Raw genomic sequence first — 15,385 nt, 5'->3', positions numbered from 1 at the left:
ATTAGTTCATTGATGATTGGAGAATTGTCATTAGGATGGAAAACTTTTTTTTTTTTTTTTAAATAATCTTCATGCGGTATCACTTCTCCAAAATTATTTACAAATTGGCAGTAATTGGAAAATTTCACCATTTGCTTGTGATATCTGAAAACCTTCCAGTTCATGGCCATCATCCATAAAATTGATAGCTGAACATAAATTATGATAGGCATTTTAAAAATACCTGCAAACACATCTTCCCATGACCTTGTAATTCTTCACATAGCAAATTTTTATGTTAAAATGTTTCAAAAATTCTTGAATGGTCTTGTTACTGCTTGGAAAGTTAAGCATAGATTATTTTAAAAAGGTTACTTTCTGTGTTTCAATATGCATAGCACTGTGATTGTGAACAAGTTATTTGTAACAAAATAAAGCAGTTAGGATTAGCCAGTAATGTGAGCCAAGATTGACTCTTCTAACATAGATAATTCATAAATCAAAACACTTATCTGTTGAATTAAAGCTGCAATACATCAAGTAAACTTTGGAAATTGTACATTTTGCACAAGTCTGAAAGTTTTTTGACAGAGTCTAATCTCAAAAGAACTGTGGAATGTCATATTATAAACTGCCTTGTGTTGCGCAGTAGTTTTGTAACATTTCATGTTAATTTCTTTCCTTCATAATGAAGCTTCAACAAGAAATTTTTAAAAAATTTGCTTCCGAAATATAAAACAGTTATACAAATAGGTTATATATTCTTTTGCCACGGTGCCCTCTAGAAGTCATTTGCTCAGTAGTCTGTTTTTGTCTTCTGTAAATGGCAGCAGACTGCAAGTTCAAAACTTAGGGAGAAAAGTCCCCTGAAAAGTTCAGCCTCAGAATGAAGGGGAAGAAGGTTATATATATATATATATATATTGTTACACTATTTCTTTTAAATGTAATTATTTGAATTTACATTGTCATTTTCTTCAGTTCATTTCTTTCAGTTCTGCTATTTTTATAATATATTATTATATTTTGCAGTAAATGTATAAAATTGTTCTTGTTCTTGCATTTAATTTGGTAAAACAATTGTAGTGTTTGATCACAGAAATGAGAAGAAATTAGAAACTGAATTTTAGTTGGAAGCCCTATATTTTATTTCAGCTAACTTAAGGATCCGTATTAGTGGTGTGCTGTGGTTTTCACCAGAGGGGACTAGTTATGAAGAAAAATTATAATCCTCTCTAAGATGACCACACATGGCCAGTGGAAATGGTCTTCTTAGAGAGGTAAAATTCAATAGTAATTTTTATGCTGTAGGAAACAATGGTTACTTTCAGAAGTCGTCATGATAGGGAGATGGCCATGATAACAGAATTTATTGTATCTTGAATATGAAGACTAATGAATTCTATAATGCATAATGTGCTCTTAATAAATTTATGAAAATCGTATTAAAAAGGAAATTCAGTGATCATGCCGTAGTAAGGTTTTTTAATCTGATGGAAGTCGTAAAACTTAAATAATTAAAAATATCCTAAAAAGAACATAAGGCCAGCAAAAGAGGTTATTTTTTAATTTGCTTATTGTTAATCATTTTGAAATTTTTAATGTTTTTGTTTTGAATGATGGGTGTGATGTGCCATATTTAAAGAAATGAAAACATACGGAATAGATCTATCTTTCATCAGTACTCTTTTTTTTTTTCTTTAGAAAATGTATTCCCCACCCCCCAAAAAAAGAAGGTGTAAACAAGCTATTGAGACTACAAGGTTGTGGTACGAGCAGTGATAAGTGACATCACTATCATACAAGTAAAATGGCTTCAAAGGCTCCTTGTCCATGCTCTGTAATGATCTCTTGTATATGGAGTTTTTAATACTGCTTCTCTCTGTCACTTCAACTTGGAATTAATTGTGTCAATATGTGTTTTTTAACTCTTTTATGCATTGCAAGAGCACTTTTATGGAGACTAGTTTAATTATAGTATTAAAAGTTAAATTAATTTTTCTTATAAGAGGCATGAGAAAATTATAATTTCTTATGACCTACTGCCAGTAGTTAACAAAATTCAAAGGCAGCTAGTCTATGTGGGGATGGACAAGTTCGTCCTGTTTTACAAAAACCCAGCTATTCTCGAATGGCATGTGGCCTCAGAAAAGATAAATGATGTTATTTTTATTGCTTTAAAATGTTTGATAAAAATTACTTGAAAGAGTTAATGTCTAAAATGATGGGGGATTAGCCTAGTCCATCTAATTCATTAATTGCATGATATAGATCCATGTAGTTATGTGTGGTACTTCGCCGATGGTTCAGCGGTAAAGTTGCTGAACTCCAATAGTTTAGTCCAGGATTCGAATACTGGCAAACGAGCTGACTGCATGGGCATTTTTGTGCTTTTCCCTATATATAAAATGTGTATATGAGCCAATTTCCCTTAGAAAGTCTTCCCCATAGGCAGATAGTCATCAAGTGCTTTGCCATAATTAAACCAAACCATAGCTATATGAGGTAACTTAAGAATATGTTTTTAAATTTTTTTCCCATTCAAAGAATAGAAATCTAAAATGTATTATGTTTCATCATAGAATATTAATCGTTGAATTCGTGAGCTTTGTGGAGGTGGAAGTCGACTACATGTGATATAAGAACAAATTTTTACTTGAAGCGTTTGATAATGATGAAACACTATCAAAAGTTTTGAGGGTCTGTACTATATGTTAGTATATTTGAATTCATGTTCAGAATTAGAGGATTTCATTTCTAAATTTTTATTCTAATGTACACAAATAAATTTAGAATTTACTTTTATTCTGTCGCTGTATTTTTATCGGTTACATAGCTTAATGTTAAAAATAACAAATTACATAAATAAATATCTAAAAAATTTTGTTTCAGAAACACGTAAAAGGTACAAAAATTTTGTGTCTGTCTGGAAGTACTGCATTAATAAAACTTTTATATTTGAATATTTTTAGGAGGATTTGATGAAATATTCTGTTTCACCATTGTCTCAGAGTTGGCCTTCTTGCCTGGATCCTGCATATAACAAGTAATTATAGAATTTTGATAATTTCTAATTTGTTAATTAATTTATATTTTGAAAGTAGCCCAGGCATTATGTTTCATAATTTCCAATGTGTATTTTTTAAAAGGAATTTATTCAATAGAAAAGAAGTATGTTTCTGAGTATGGCTTTTATGCTATATATCCATGAACTATTTTTTAAATTAAGAAAATCTGATGTGGAAACCACATGAGCTTTTTGTATGGTCTATTAAATTTTAGATTTTTTGTTCCATTTTAATTTAACTTATCTTCTCAAATTATTCTAATTCAATAAATCATTCCCTCAAGACATGTTGAAAATGACATGGAAAATTGCAAATTTTTACTTCCTTGTACGAAGTAAAAAGGGAGTATTGTAATCGCGAAAAGTTTCAGGCAGCATATTTCAACAAAAATATCCATTTTGACAGCTATCGAATGCAATTTAACGATGTTTTTGCATGATATCTGTACGTAAGGACAGAATAAGACTCTTTTCCTTCAAAAAAATTATAAAACTGCTTTAAAATTCATTCTGAAGAGAATTTTTCGTGCCGTCTGTACGAACGTATCTCGCATAACTCAAAAACGAGTAGCCTCAGAACGTTGAAATTTTGTATATAGGACTGCTATAACATGTAGATGTGCACATCGTATTTTGGTCCCAATCGGCCCCACCAAACATATATAAATATATTTATATATATATATATATCCACTCTGTTACCCGGCTCAGTGATCTCAGTTTCTTTACTCTTATATGTTCGTAAATTGTACGTTTTTTGCTTTAAAAATGATTGTATTATGTTGTTGTTATCTTCCGGTTAAGGTTTTTATGCCTTTAGTAAATCTGTATGCAATATTTTTAGAATTATCAACAATTTTAAAGTTGTCTAAGTGCCACTAAGCCTTTTTTTAATGGTGGCCATTGATGTTTACATTTGAAACAGGAGACTAGTGGATTTGTTGCCAATCTAGAGAAACTTAGCTTCGCAATAACAAAGATAACGCCTTCATTTATTATTGCCAATTAAATCATGCTTAATTCTTTCTGGAATTTTTTCGAGGAAATAAGTGTTTAAGATTTACTTCCTAATTTTTAATATAGATATTTTGAGTTTTTATGTATTTTTGCCTTCTCACGAAGTGAGAACTGAATTAATTAAATGAGATATACTCAATCGTCTGTGAAAAACTGTTTCTTTTTTCTTTTGTTTGCTTAATTTCTTTTATACATCATTCTAGCTTTATTATAGTATTTGAATAGAACGTGTGGCAATGATTAGATAATTCTATTCTTTAAATGATATAAATTTTGTGCATTTTGAGTTATAATATGAACGAAATATATAAGTTAACTCTTATGTAATTATTGGATTATATAACAGTTGACTTAGTTTCCATTATATAATTATTATATAAGTTAACTGTTATATAATTATTAATACTGTTATGTGAATCTAGCGCCAGAGTGTCGCTATGGTAAACAAATACTAGACTGAATTTTAAAGAATGCATTTATGCTATTGTGGTTTATGCACTGTCGGCGAAGTAGATTTAATTCAATCCAATAAGTTTAAATGAAATGCAAGAAAAAAATGCGTATAATTTAATATTCCAATACAAGGAAGTTGTGGTGTACACATCAGATTTTTAATTAATTATCCGGTTGATTTTTGCCGTATGGTAATCAAACTTCTTAGAATTGTATTTTTTCATAACAAGTATAAAATTTTCACAGATATAAGTATAGGAAATGGGAGACTTCATTAAAAGTTAGATTTTGTTTGTCCAAAATTAAAATTTTTAAAAGCTTGACATTGCCAAAATGTGAACGTTTTCATCATTTAAAACACCTCTGTAATTAGAAGTACATGATTATGACCATGACCAATGATAGCAAAAATAAAGGCTGTTTAAGGGAAGTGGGTTATAGCACTCCCATATACAAAATTTCAACATTTTGTGGCTAATCATTTTTGCGGTATGTGACATACATACAGATGTAAAAAATCCATTTTACAATCTGTTCTGGGAAAGAGTCCTTTATCCTGTCCATATCTGCAGATATCATGCAAATAAATGGTGAAAGTGGATTCAGGATGTGGGTGGGTGGATGGATGGATATTTCCATCGAAATATTAATACCTGAATTTTTTTACAATTATGATACTTTCTTAACTTATGCAAGGAAATAATAAAAAAAAAAGTACTTGCATATTAGTGGAACTATCTTGGTGCAGTATAGTAGTTTTTACCAAAGAAGAAAAATGAGTGGTAATTATGAAAAATAATTTATTGTATGCATATATAATGTTTTAAATATATATCTTGAAAACCAGTTTATAAACCTATTTACAAGTGGGATTTGTTTCTTTTGTTTTGGTGAACATTTCATAGCGATGACTTCAAAAAATTCAAAAGAATTATTTCCTTTGCAGTGGCAAAATACTATGTTCTTGCTGGCATTTTATAGCAGTTTCTTCTGTTGCAGGCAAATTCCACAAGTACATGTTGAAATTGCATTTAAGAACAAAAAATATCATGATTTATCTATAAAAATTGTTGGAACTTGAATACAACAAAAGAATGGATGCAAAATGTCGGTGTTATTTATTAAAACTGAAAAAATGTTATGGAAATGATTGCCAGAATTTGGTGAATTCTGAACACTTGGTGACTTCTTGTAGGTGGTTGTGCTAATACATAAGTACCTTGAAAAGCCGACAATGTATAAGTAGCAGATGTACATAAAGGATGCTTCATAGTTTTATCAGTGACCTGTGATTAGCTGTCACATTTGTGGCATTTATTGCCAGTAGATGTAGGGAACCCAAAACTAAGGAATAGGAATTCTGAAATTATTTTTTCATTTTTCTAATAAATCCCCTCTAACCTTCCTAGATTCAAAATTATTTTTAATTTACTATCAAGTGAAAAGTATGCTGTTGCTTTCTTCCAAGGAAAAAGTGTTTGATTCCACCTGATTTGATAAAAATAGACAAGAATTAAGTTATAATTTATTATGAGTAAGTGTTGATTAATAATTGGATAACAGTGTAGTTGCAAGTATATACAATTCAATTGCAATGTAATTGCAATTAAAAGTAAAGCAAATTATAATTGTCATGTAAAATTGTACAATGTAAATGTAATTGCAGTTTTGCAATTAATTTATTTACATTGTAATCGCATAATTTATAATTACAACTACAATGTAATAACCATATTAACTTGTGTATTTTCCCCTTTAGCACTTTAGCAGAAGGTTTTGAAAATTTTTCAAATATTCTTATAATTTGCAACTTCTTCAGTTGAGAGATGTTTGCAAAATTAGCTTCTATAAAAGTGAGAATTTGTCTGTCAGTGTGTTGCATAATGTAGAGTGGGGAGGAGTAGAATTATAAAATTCAACAAAAATTGTGTAAACTTCAATTTAGATTTTTTGTTTGTGTGATTTTTTATAAATGTTTCAAAATAAACATTGAAGAATTTCAGTCTTTTTAGAGGTAGATTGAAAAATAATGTGGAACTTGTAGGTTATCTATGAGAATCGATAAAACTTGAACAACCTGAGGATGTTTTAGCAATAAAATCTGGTGTTTGGCAGTTGCATTTGAAATGGCATCAGATTGTTATTTGTTGCAGCTTGCCTCTGGTTTGATGTCGTTTATGATAAACAAGAAGAGTGATAAGCTGAACCACATTGCTGCTTACATTGTTGCACATTTACTGATCTCAGTGCATGTTCCATTATTGCCAGATGCCAGTTTTGGGAATATTTAAAAATGGAATTTTTAGCAAAAGAGAGAGAGAAAAAACATTTAACAAAAGAAGGAAAGTGATTTAAAAAAACTTTGCTTTTTTGGAAAATCTTGAATAGTTAAAGTTTTATTTGGCCTGTGTCAGCATTTAACCTGTCGTCAACAAGTATCAGTATTATTAAGTGTAGTTATAATTCTAAGTAAGTTAAGTATAGTTTTTCTTAATATGTTTCATAATTTTACCAATTTTAGTAATTAATTTTGTTTTCTGATCAACATCCTTGATATTTTTTAATTCCAGCATTGGCAGGTTTGTAGCTTATGTCTCGAAACTTTTAGATTGTAAACTGGTTTTTATTCCTTTTCAGAAGCAAGAATAGTAAAATATAAAAGAGTTCATTTTGTAGTTTTCATGAATATGTCCTCTTTTCCCCCCCCCCATATATTGAGGTGCTGTGGAGAGTTAAGCTTTGAGTAAAAATAATATGTCATCTGCTTAGTTGCTGTATGACTCGGGGGGGGGGATTTCTCTTCATTTAAATTCAGTGTTTTTTCTTCATATTTGTTCCCATTCAACTGTGGGACTTGCCTAACATTTTATACAGCTTCTGGAAGCAGTTTTCTTCATATAAATAATGAATGTAATGCTAGTTAAATATAAAATGTTTATCTTACTCCCATTTATATTATGTACTTCAATATTTATATTAATGTAATTGACATTTGATTTCTATACAATATGCAGATTTAAAATTATTTCATAAAAATTTTGGTATTAATTTTTTTCCCCCCTTAAGTCAAACGGGAAAATGGGATCCTGAACGCTGGTTTATGAATCATCGAAGTGATCGTATTGGTTCACTTGATGAAACACGTTCAAAACGGGATAGACAAGAGGATGGCATGCTGAGTCACAAAAGAAAATCATCTGATCCCAAAGAACGCATTAAAGAAGAAAAAGATGATATTGTTCTCAGCCCACAGCGACGAAGTTTTGGAACTGGTTGCCATGTTATTCAACAGCCTTCTTTGGCTAGAAGACCTGGTAGTCCCAGCGATGGAAGAGAATCGGAAAAGTAAAGATATTACTGTTTAATTATTAAAAATGACCTTTTTTTTATCTGGCAGAAAGTGAAATTTGTCATTTATCGTGTAGTTTCTTAAATTATTTTCTTATAGATTTATTTCAAAATTCTTTTCTAATCTTTCTTGGTATATGTACCATATGAGAGAAGTTCTAGAATTTTATGTTGTTTTAAAGTTACATAATCAGTAAATTATATGCAGTGTACTATCTAAAAATTCTCCATTCCAGAATCAGCTGTCAGGAAAATTTTCAGACTAGCCATCATCTATTTTAGGCTACAGATTTTGCAGAAACTGAAACTATGAGTAGCATAAAACATTAATTTCTGTTGCCTGTTTTGAGGCAGATTTAGTTGTAAGTGATGAGAAATTTCATATGTCAAGATCTGAATCATCACAATATGAGGAATTTTGACTAATTTCCAATTTGTAATAAATCTTTAAGTTGGTTTCTCTGTTCATATTTGTTTTGTAAGTAACACTGCAAGTGAGTGGTGATGCTATATTTTTATTTTATTTATTTATTTATTTATTATTTTATCACATTTTAAAATTGCTAGAGGATCTGGATTTGACAAAATTTCTTTAATATATTGTATATTAAGTTCTAGGAATTTTTACATTAAACATTCTAAACTTCTGAAATTTTGAGTTAAATTATTTCAGAAAATACTTTAACATCTTCCATTAGGGAAGGAGCAGAAATAACAGTTCTATTACGTTTTGAATTTGTTTTAGCCAGTTGACATGTCTGTATTCAACCTGAGTACCGTTAAGATTCAGATAAGCAGCTAATAGTTATCAGTAAAAATTTAATTCATCAGATTTCTTATAATAAAAATTTATAATATTACATACAATTATGTCCTACATATTTATTAGAGGAATAAATTTATTTTACATATATTATTATTGATGTCATATTAGGCAAACGGGTACTGAACTTGCTGTACATATCCTAATTTTGTATGTTCAATACTATATAGTTTGTGCTGTATATTAATGGGAGAAAAGGCAACATTACCAATGCAGAACTTGTAAAGTGTTTTCATTTATTTTTTAAATCAATGTAGTAAAAACTTAACTGAGTATGAAAAACATTGTGAAATTTGGCAATAAATGTTAATTAAAATTTTAATGAATATATCTTTTAAATTTACGATATGCATCTTATTTCAGAACTCTTTTGCACTACAGTATTGCAATATTTAGATTGTAGCTTGCATGTTTATGAATATTGAGTTTGTTTTGCAGCTATAAGAATATCTAAACTTCTCATGCACTGCAAAATGTTTTTCGGGTTGTAACTTTTAAATGTTGTTTAAGTAGGAAACCTCATTTAATATTATACCTGTGTGATCTTTTAGAGACCCTTAATTTTTTTTAATTATTAAAACATGTGTACTCGACTATGTAATATTACAAATGTTATTACAATTTATGTGGTAACCATGGGAAAGAATGTTAGGAATTTACTATGATTAGTGATTGGATTTGTACTCGTTATGTTTAAAACAAAATTTAATTTCTTTTAATTTTTTCTTCTATTTATTACTTTATTTTCAGTTTTCGAGATTCTTCAAGGAGAATTGGAAGTGGGCGTATCATGGCTAGAGATCGAGAACAGAGAGATTGGGATCGTGATCGTGAATATGGATATGGCTCTGGCAGAAATGAACGTAGAGATCGTTTTGATCAAGAAGATAACGAGAAAGACTTGAGGCGATATTCGAGCCGTTATAACCGGGGAGACAGACGTTCAAGAGGTTAGTTAAAATATGTAGCTGATATTTACTTTGAGTATTAATTAAGGCAACATTTTTGGCTTGAGTATTTTTTATGATTCCTGTACTTTCTTTAGGTCGAGATCGAATTGATGAGGTTGAACCTGAATGGTTCAGTAGTGGTCCCACTAGTCAGTCAGAAACTATAGAACTTGTTGGGTTTGAAGATAATCAAAATGAGGATGAAAATCGTAAGCCATCAAAAAAGGCAAGTAAAAGAGCTAAGCAGAATTCTCGTCGCTCAAGTTTAAAATCTGATGAAGGTGAAAGGAATGAAAATGTGATATCTGAAGATAATTCCAAGAAAAAAGGTGACTCCTTTTTTATGTAAAATATATGCTTCAATGGGAAAAAATTCTGTTCTAACTTCGGTTTTTTCTCTTATGTTATTATTTTTCCATCTCTTAATTTTTAATTTTCAATCTCTTAAAATTACAGAATGATAGTAAGTGCTAAAAGCTGAGCCAAATAACATGTTTAGTCTAGTTAAAAAATAAAAATTATGCTTTTTTATTAGAAAGATAAATGTCTTAAAGTATTTTAAAATATTCTGTGTTAAGTATATCTGTTCAGAATTTTTGCATACAAGTTTTCAAATCTTATTTTTAAGCAAATTAAATCCAAATCTGTTAATTTTAATTGTTGACTGAAAAAAGTGTTAAATATTAATATATGTTTTCTTGATGAATAAATGAATTCATCTATTTTTTAGCTACTTTTTCACAAGAAGACCCGAAACCAACAACTGAAAATAAACCCAATGATGAAGTTAAGGATAAATCCAACAATGCTGGATTTGATTTAGATGAACTATTCCGCATGGATTGGATACCTGGACTTCTTCAGGTTTTAGACTACTACTTTTAAATTCTTTAATATATTGTATAACTTAATTTTAATAGATTTCCAAAAACAACTTTTAATACGTTATTTTTCCCTTGTAAATTATTTATTCATTATTTTTTTTTAGTCTTAGGATTTTTTTGTCACATTTAAGAAATTAGCTTCTCCTCAAAAGTTTATTTTAATTAAGGAATTTACTACACTAATATTGATCATCTTAAAATTTTTGTATTCGTAATGAAGCTTAAAATTTTCTTAAAGAGGTAATATTAATTGTTTATGAGAGAAATGTGTATGTTTTTACTAATAATTTCTATGTTTGAAAATGTCTGTTTATGATGCATAGTCCATGCTTTAAATTTATCAGTAATTATCTTAGAAAATGTCAAAAATTTCTCTTCAAGGTTTCAGAGTGTGTTAAGAAAGTACTGTTTATGTTTCATGTCCATAAAAGTTGTTTTACTGCCTTTATTTTCACAACTACTTACCATAAACATGGACTTCTATTTGAAAAAGTATTTTAAATAAGACATGCTTTTATGTTTTGTTATAAAAAATATAAAAGTGAAATTTTTGGAATTACAAAAAATAACTTTTTGTGCAGTTTCATAATCTGTAGAGCTGTATTTTGATTTGAAATAATAGAACTGAATTTGGCTTCCATATGACAAAAACTGCTTGAGATATTTAAAAATTTAAGAATGTTTCTGAAAGTTTTAATCTTCCCATGCACCGCAGATACACAGCACGGGGCTTATGCAAGTAATTTAAGTAAAACATTAAAAGTTGCATGCATAAATAAAACGAACAAACACAAAGAACAGCTGTCTGGACTTCACGAAAACAATTAAGCTTACTGGCCAAGTCACTGTGAACATTTTCAAATTGTTCTGCAAGCATAATCTAAGGCCATCAAATGTAGGTCTTGAGAAAATCAAATGTTCCAAATTTTGAGGTACTCGTTTTGAATATTCACATAAATTGTTTGATCTTGGATTGAAACGAAACAGGTAACTTGCAAATTTACCATGACCAGGTAGAAACTGAGAAACTTTAAAATTAATAGAGAACAAAGACTCTTAAGTGCAGTCTATGGTAAATAGAAGGAAAGAACGTTTTGGTGACCTTAACATTAAAAGATGAAATATATTCCTCATTCCACTTAGCTAAAAGCTTCTTATAATGGAAGGACTTCCAATAGTTCTTTGAAATGCTAATTTTGATATCAATTTGTATAAGGCATCTTTAGCTAAGAAATCGGCTATTTCATTTCCATAGAAACCATGATGAGCATGCACATAAGCAATGCGGATAACAGTTCCCCTATTTATAATCAAACTGACTAATTTGTCGTTGTTAGTAATACTGTTGCTCAAAAGGTGAAGAGAAGAAAGAGAATCAGAACAAATAAGGTACCTGGAGGATGCTGTCCCATTATCCTTGATCCATTTGACGGCAAGAGAGCACAGAAGTTTTGCTTGAAAAACTGTGCATTCATTCTGTATGCGGTGTTTAAAATAACAAACCTCAGAATGGCCTTCAAAAAGAAAAAATGCAAGGCCAACCTTGTTTATCTTGCCATCATCTGTAAAGAAAACTGTATGAAAACTCTTTTCAGTAGTCTCTTTACTATCGCAGAAATTTATGGGCTTTGAAGTAGCTGGATGAGGAAGATCAGGAAGGAGACATTTCTAAGTATCAGTTGCCACTGCCTCAAAAATATTATTCTTATATTCAATTTTGAAATTTATAGGCAGAACCCTGCAATAACAAAAGCAGTTTCATAGCTTAAGGTTTTAAAACCACTAATTATACGAGAAGAATGCTTTGAATCTTTCTCAAATTTCTTATGTTAACCTTCTTTGCAAGAACATGTCTCCAAGCACTACAGCTGTACGAAATGAAAGGTACAGTATACTGCTTATGCATCAGTTTCTTAACATCGTAAGCTTGCTCCAAAAGTATTTTTGGTGATTTAGTGAAAGCCATTAATAATTTTTTCACATTTGATAGAAAGGAATACATTATGCTTTTCCCATGTTAAATTTTGGTCAAGAATATGACACCAGAGTTCTTAAAATTTTCTACAAATTCCAGCGGAGAACCATAGAGTATCAAAGGAGCAGCCAAAAAAAAAAAAAAAAAAAAAAAAAAAAAAAAGAAAAGAAAAAGAAAGAAAGATACTAAAATTAAATGTTGAGCATTCATATGCAGGTTTTCATTAATACAAATTTTTTCGAAAAGATTGTATTGTGTGTTTGCTAGATTATGGTCTAAAGTAATAATACTGCATATGAATATTATTAACTTGAGCATTTCAAAACTTATAAATTACTTTGGTACTTATATATTATCCTCTTGACTATGAAAGTTGACTACCATCAAAATCATAAAAGTTGGTAAAGAACCCATCAAAGCTGCACAAGTCATTCCTGTGGAATTCTGAAGGAACTGATGTCTTTTTATTTAGTAAACAATCAATATTCAACCCGCTTTGACGCTTTGTAAAAAGGTTTTCATCAGTTTCAAATATTTTGTTAGGCCCTCCAATTTTACCATAAGCTCTGGTTAGAAAATACTGTGCTTATAAATTTTGCCCAAGTAATTGTTCCAGTCTATTACTGTTTCATTGACAATATAGCTGACCACAATGTGCCCATTAATATCCCCTTTTTTTATGGCAAGATTCAATAACTTTGAAATTAATTCTTTGTCTGCTGTCCTGTAAAAGGTAGTCTCAAATTTTAAACTCCCCCCTAAAAAAGTGCTCGAAAAAAATATAGAGCAATATGTTCTTGTTCATAATAATGAAACATGGCTTATCAAGAATCAATTAAGTTACAGTAAATGGAAGTGCAGATGTTATGAATGTGTTTGTGCCCATACCTGGCACTAAATCATAGTGCTTGGTGATGATTTTGCAGTCAGTGGCATAATATGTAAATACCATTATTATTTGTGTGTTGGCATATCGAATGTAACAGTTGTGTTGTAAGATAAAGAAAGTTGCTAATGAATTCCAAAAAATATCAGTATGAATGACATTGAATGAAGGAAGTTGACTTCAAACTGTCTTGATTTATTTCTCATTGACTCCTGATGGAGAGCAGTAAGTTTGGCTTTCTGGCACTGAAAAATCTAAAAAATCCCAAATTTAAAATTGAATATCTTTGTTACTTTTTGTTGTAGAATTATTTTAATTTATATTTGAAATGTTCAGATAATGGGGGGGGGAAAGACAGAAATGCCAAATTTTAAAATTAACTATCTTGATCAATTTTTGTTGTCAGACTTGTTTTATTTTTTAAACTGTTTATTAAATATAACTAAAAAGTCGTATAGAATGTTGATTTCCTGATTTTTACAATTTTTTGTAATAGACATTCATATTATGATCTTTTTTATCATTTAAAACAATTTTTATAATTGAAAGTATATATCAGCAACCAGTTGTAGGAAAATAAAGGTTGCCTAAGCATTGTTCATGATGTATAGTGCCAGTTTGAATGTGAGACTTTCTGTAAGTAAGGGACTGAAATTATACTGTTGATATTTCTTATTTCTGGTAAATTTCTTTTGTGGTTCCCCGAGAAAATATTTCTTGGGCATTGCAAGAGACCTAAGAATATTTATTTTATATGCAAATAAAATTAAACAGTAGACAAAATTAAAATGCTAAAACAGTAGACAAAATTAAAATGTCGGGGAACAGTGCTCATATAACAGAGCATAAAAATATCTGAATGATGTTTAATCTGATTTACTTCAGAATTTGATTGTACAGTGTGATCCAAAAATTATGTACGAGTTGTACATTAAACAGTGCTTCATGTTACTTTTTTTTTTGTGTGTGTTTGCTTGCTTGAAATGATTAGACCTGGAAGTTACTAAAGGTTGAGAATTCCTAATCTAAATAATTAAATCACATTTCACTAATTTTCAAGTTAATAAACAGTAATATTTTTTAAAATTTTATGTGAAAAACTTTAAAAAGTAAAAATGATTTATATTAAATTTTAAAGTAGGTTAAAAAATGCAACTTTGTATTCGGTGAAAAGGATCTTTTTATATAGGGTTAACTCATAACTATCATTGACTCTCCTTCAGGAAATCATGAACTTACCAAATCATTACATGTAAATGCTAAAAACTATGAACTGTCTTTTGAATACAAGCAGCTTTAGGTTGAAAACACTGTTATAAAATTTTACTAGTTAAGCAATTACATTTTTAACACAAACAAAATTTTCTTACTTTTTTTTAATTGTGCACTCGACATTTAAACTTTACTCAAAATGTAATAAGTTGTTTTTGAATGTTATTTATGAGAGAAAATATTAGTATGCATATGCATTTATGATTTAATATTGTAATCTGCTTTTTTTCAGAATGAATCTCCACCTGATAATGGAAATAGCGAAATGGGATGTAGCCGTTTTAGCCAATGGTTTCGTAGAGATAGTCCTTTACCCAATGTACCAGAATCTGGAAATAACAGTCGGCGATCATCACTGCATGATGAACTTATTGCAAATGTTTTAAATAGTAAGTTTTTTTAATATAATTTATTTTTTAACCTTGTATATACAAGGGGGTATCCAAAAGATACCGAACTGACTTTTTTAGACTGCAGAGCCTTTGCAGTGCCACGTTTTGCTGCATAGAACGAACATGCCCGAACCAGTAAGTTGAGTGCTATCGCTGAAGAATTTCAGGACTAGTTTTGGTGGAGTTTACAGTGACAACTGTTTTGTTTGATCATTATTTTTGAAATAGCTACTTTTCACGAACAACATGCAACAGTAAAATTCTGCTTTTTGCTCAGAAAAAGTGGAACAGAAACTCGTGAAAAGTTAAAAATGGCATACAAGGATGATGCTATAAAGG

General features: G+C 29.7%; 1 protein-coding gene across 4 annotated transcripts in view; it reads left to right on the top strand.

The window, feature by feature from the left end:
- The window catches only part of LOC118193384 (uncharacterized), a 78,407-nt gene that overhangs the window by 15,944 nt on the left and 47,078 nt on the right, over positions 1-15,385 (top strand). For all 4 annotated transcript variants that reach the window (XM_085812683.1, XM_085812684.1, XM_085812682.1 and 1 more), the window contains 6 exons: positions 2,952-3,025; positions 7,583-7,861; positions 9,438-9,637; positions 9,733-9,966; positions 10,368-10,501; positions 14,887-15,043. In XM_085812683.1, the coding sequence (XP_085668809.1) occupies positions 2,952-3,025; positions 7,583-7,861; positions 9,438-9,637; positions 9,733-9,966; positions 10,368-10,501; positions 14,887-15,043 (1,078 nt within the window). The remainder of the gene's footprint in view (positions 1-2,951; positions 3,026-7,582; positions 7,862-9,437; positions 9,638-9,732; positions 9,967-10,367; positions 10,502-14,886; positions 15,044-15,385) is intronic.

Source organism: Stegodyphus dumicola, chromosome 3 (assembly GCF_044657685.1).
Source record: "Stegodyphus dumicola isolate Sdum_Otavi_A_Nest chromosome 3, ASM4465768v1".
NCBI classification, from domain to species: domain Eukaryota; kingdom Metazoa; phylum Arthropoda; class Arachnida; order Araneae; family Eresidae; genus Stegodyphus; species Stegodyphus dumicola.
The sequence above is the reverse complement of the archived record's forward strand: the minus strand, read 5'-3'. Positions and strand labels throughout refer to the sequence as shown.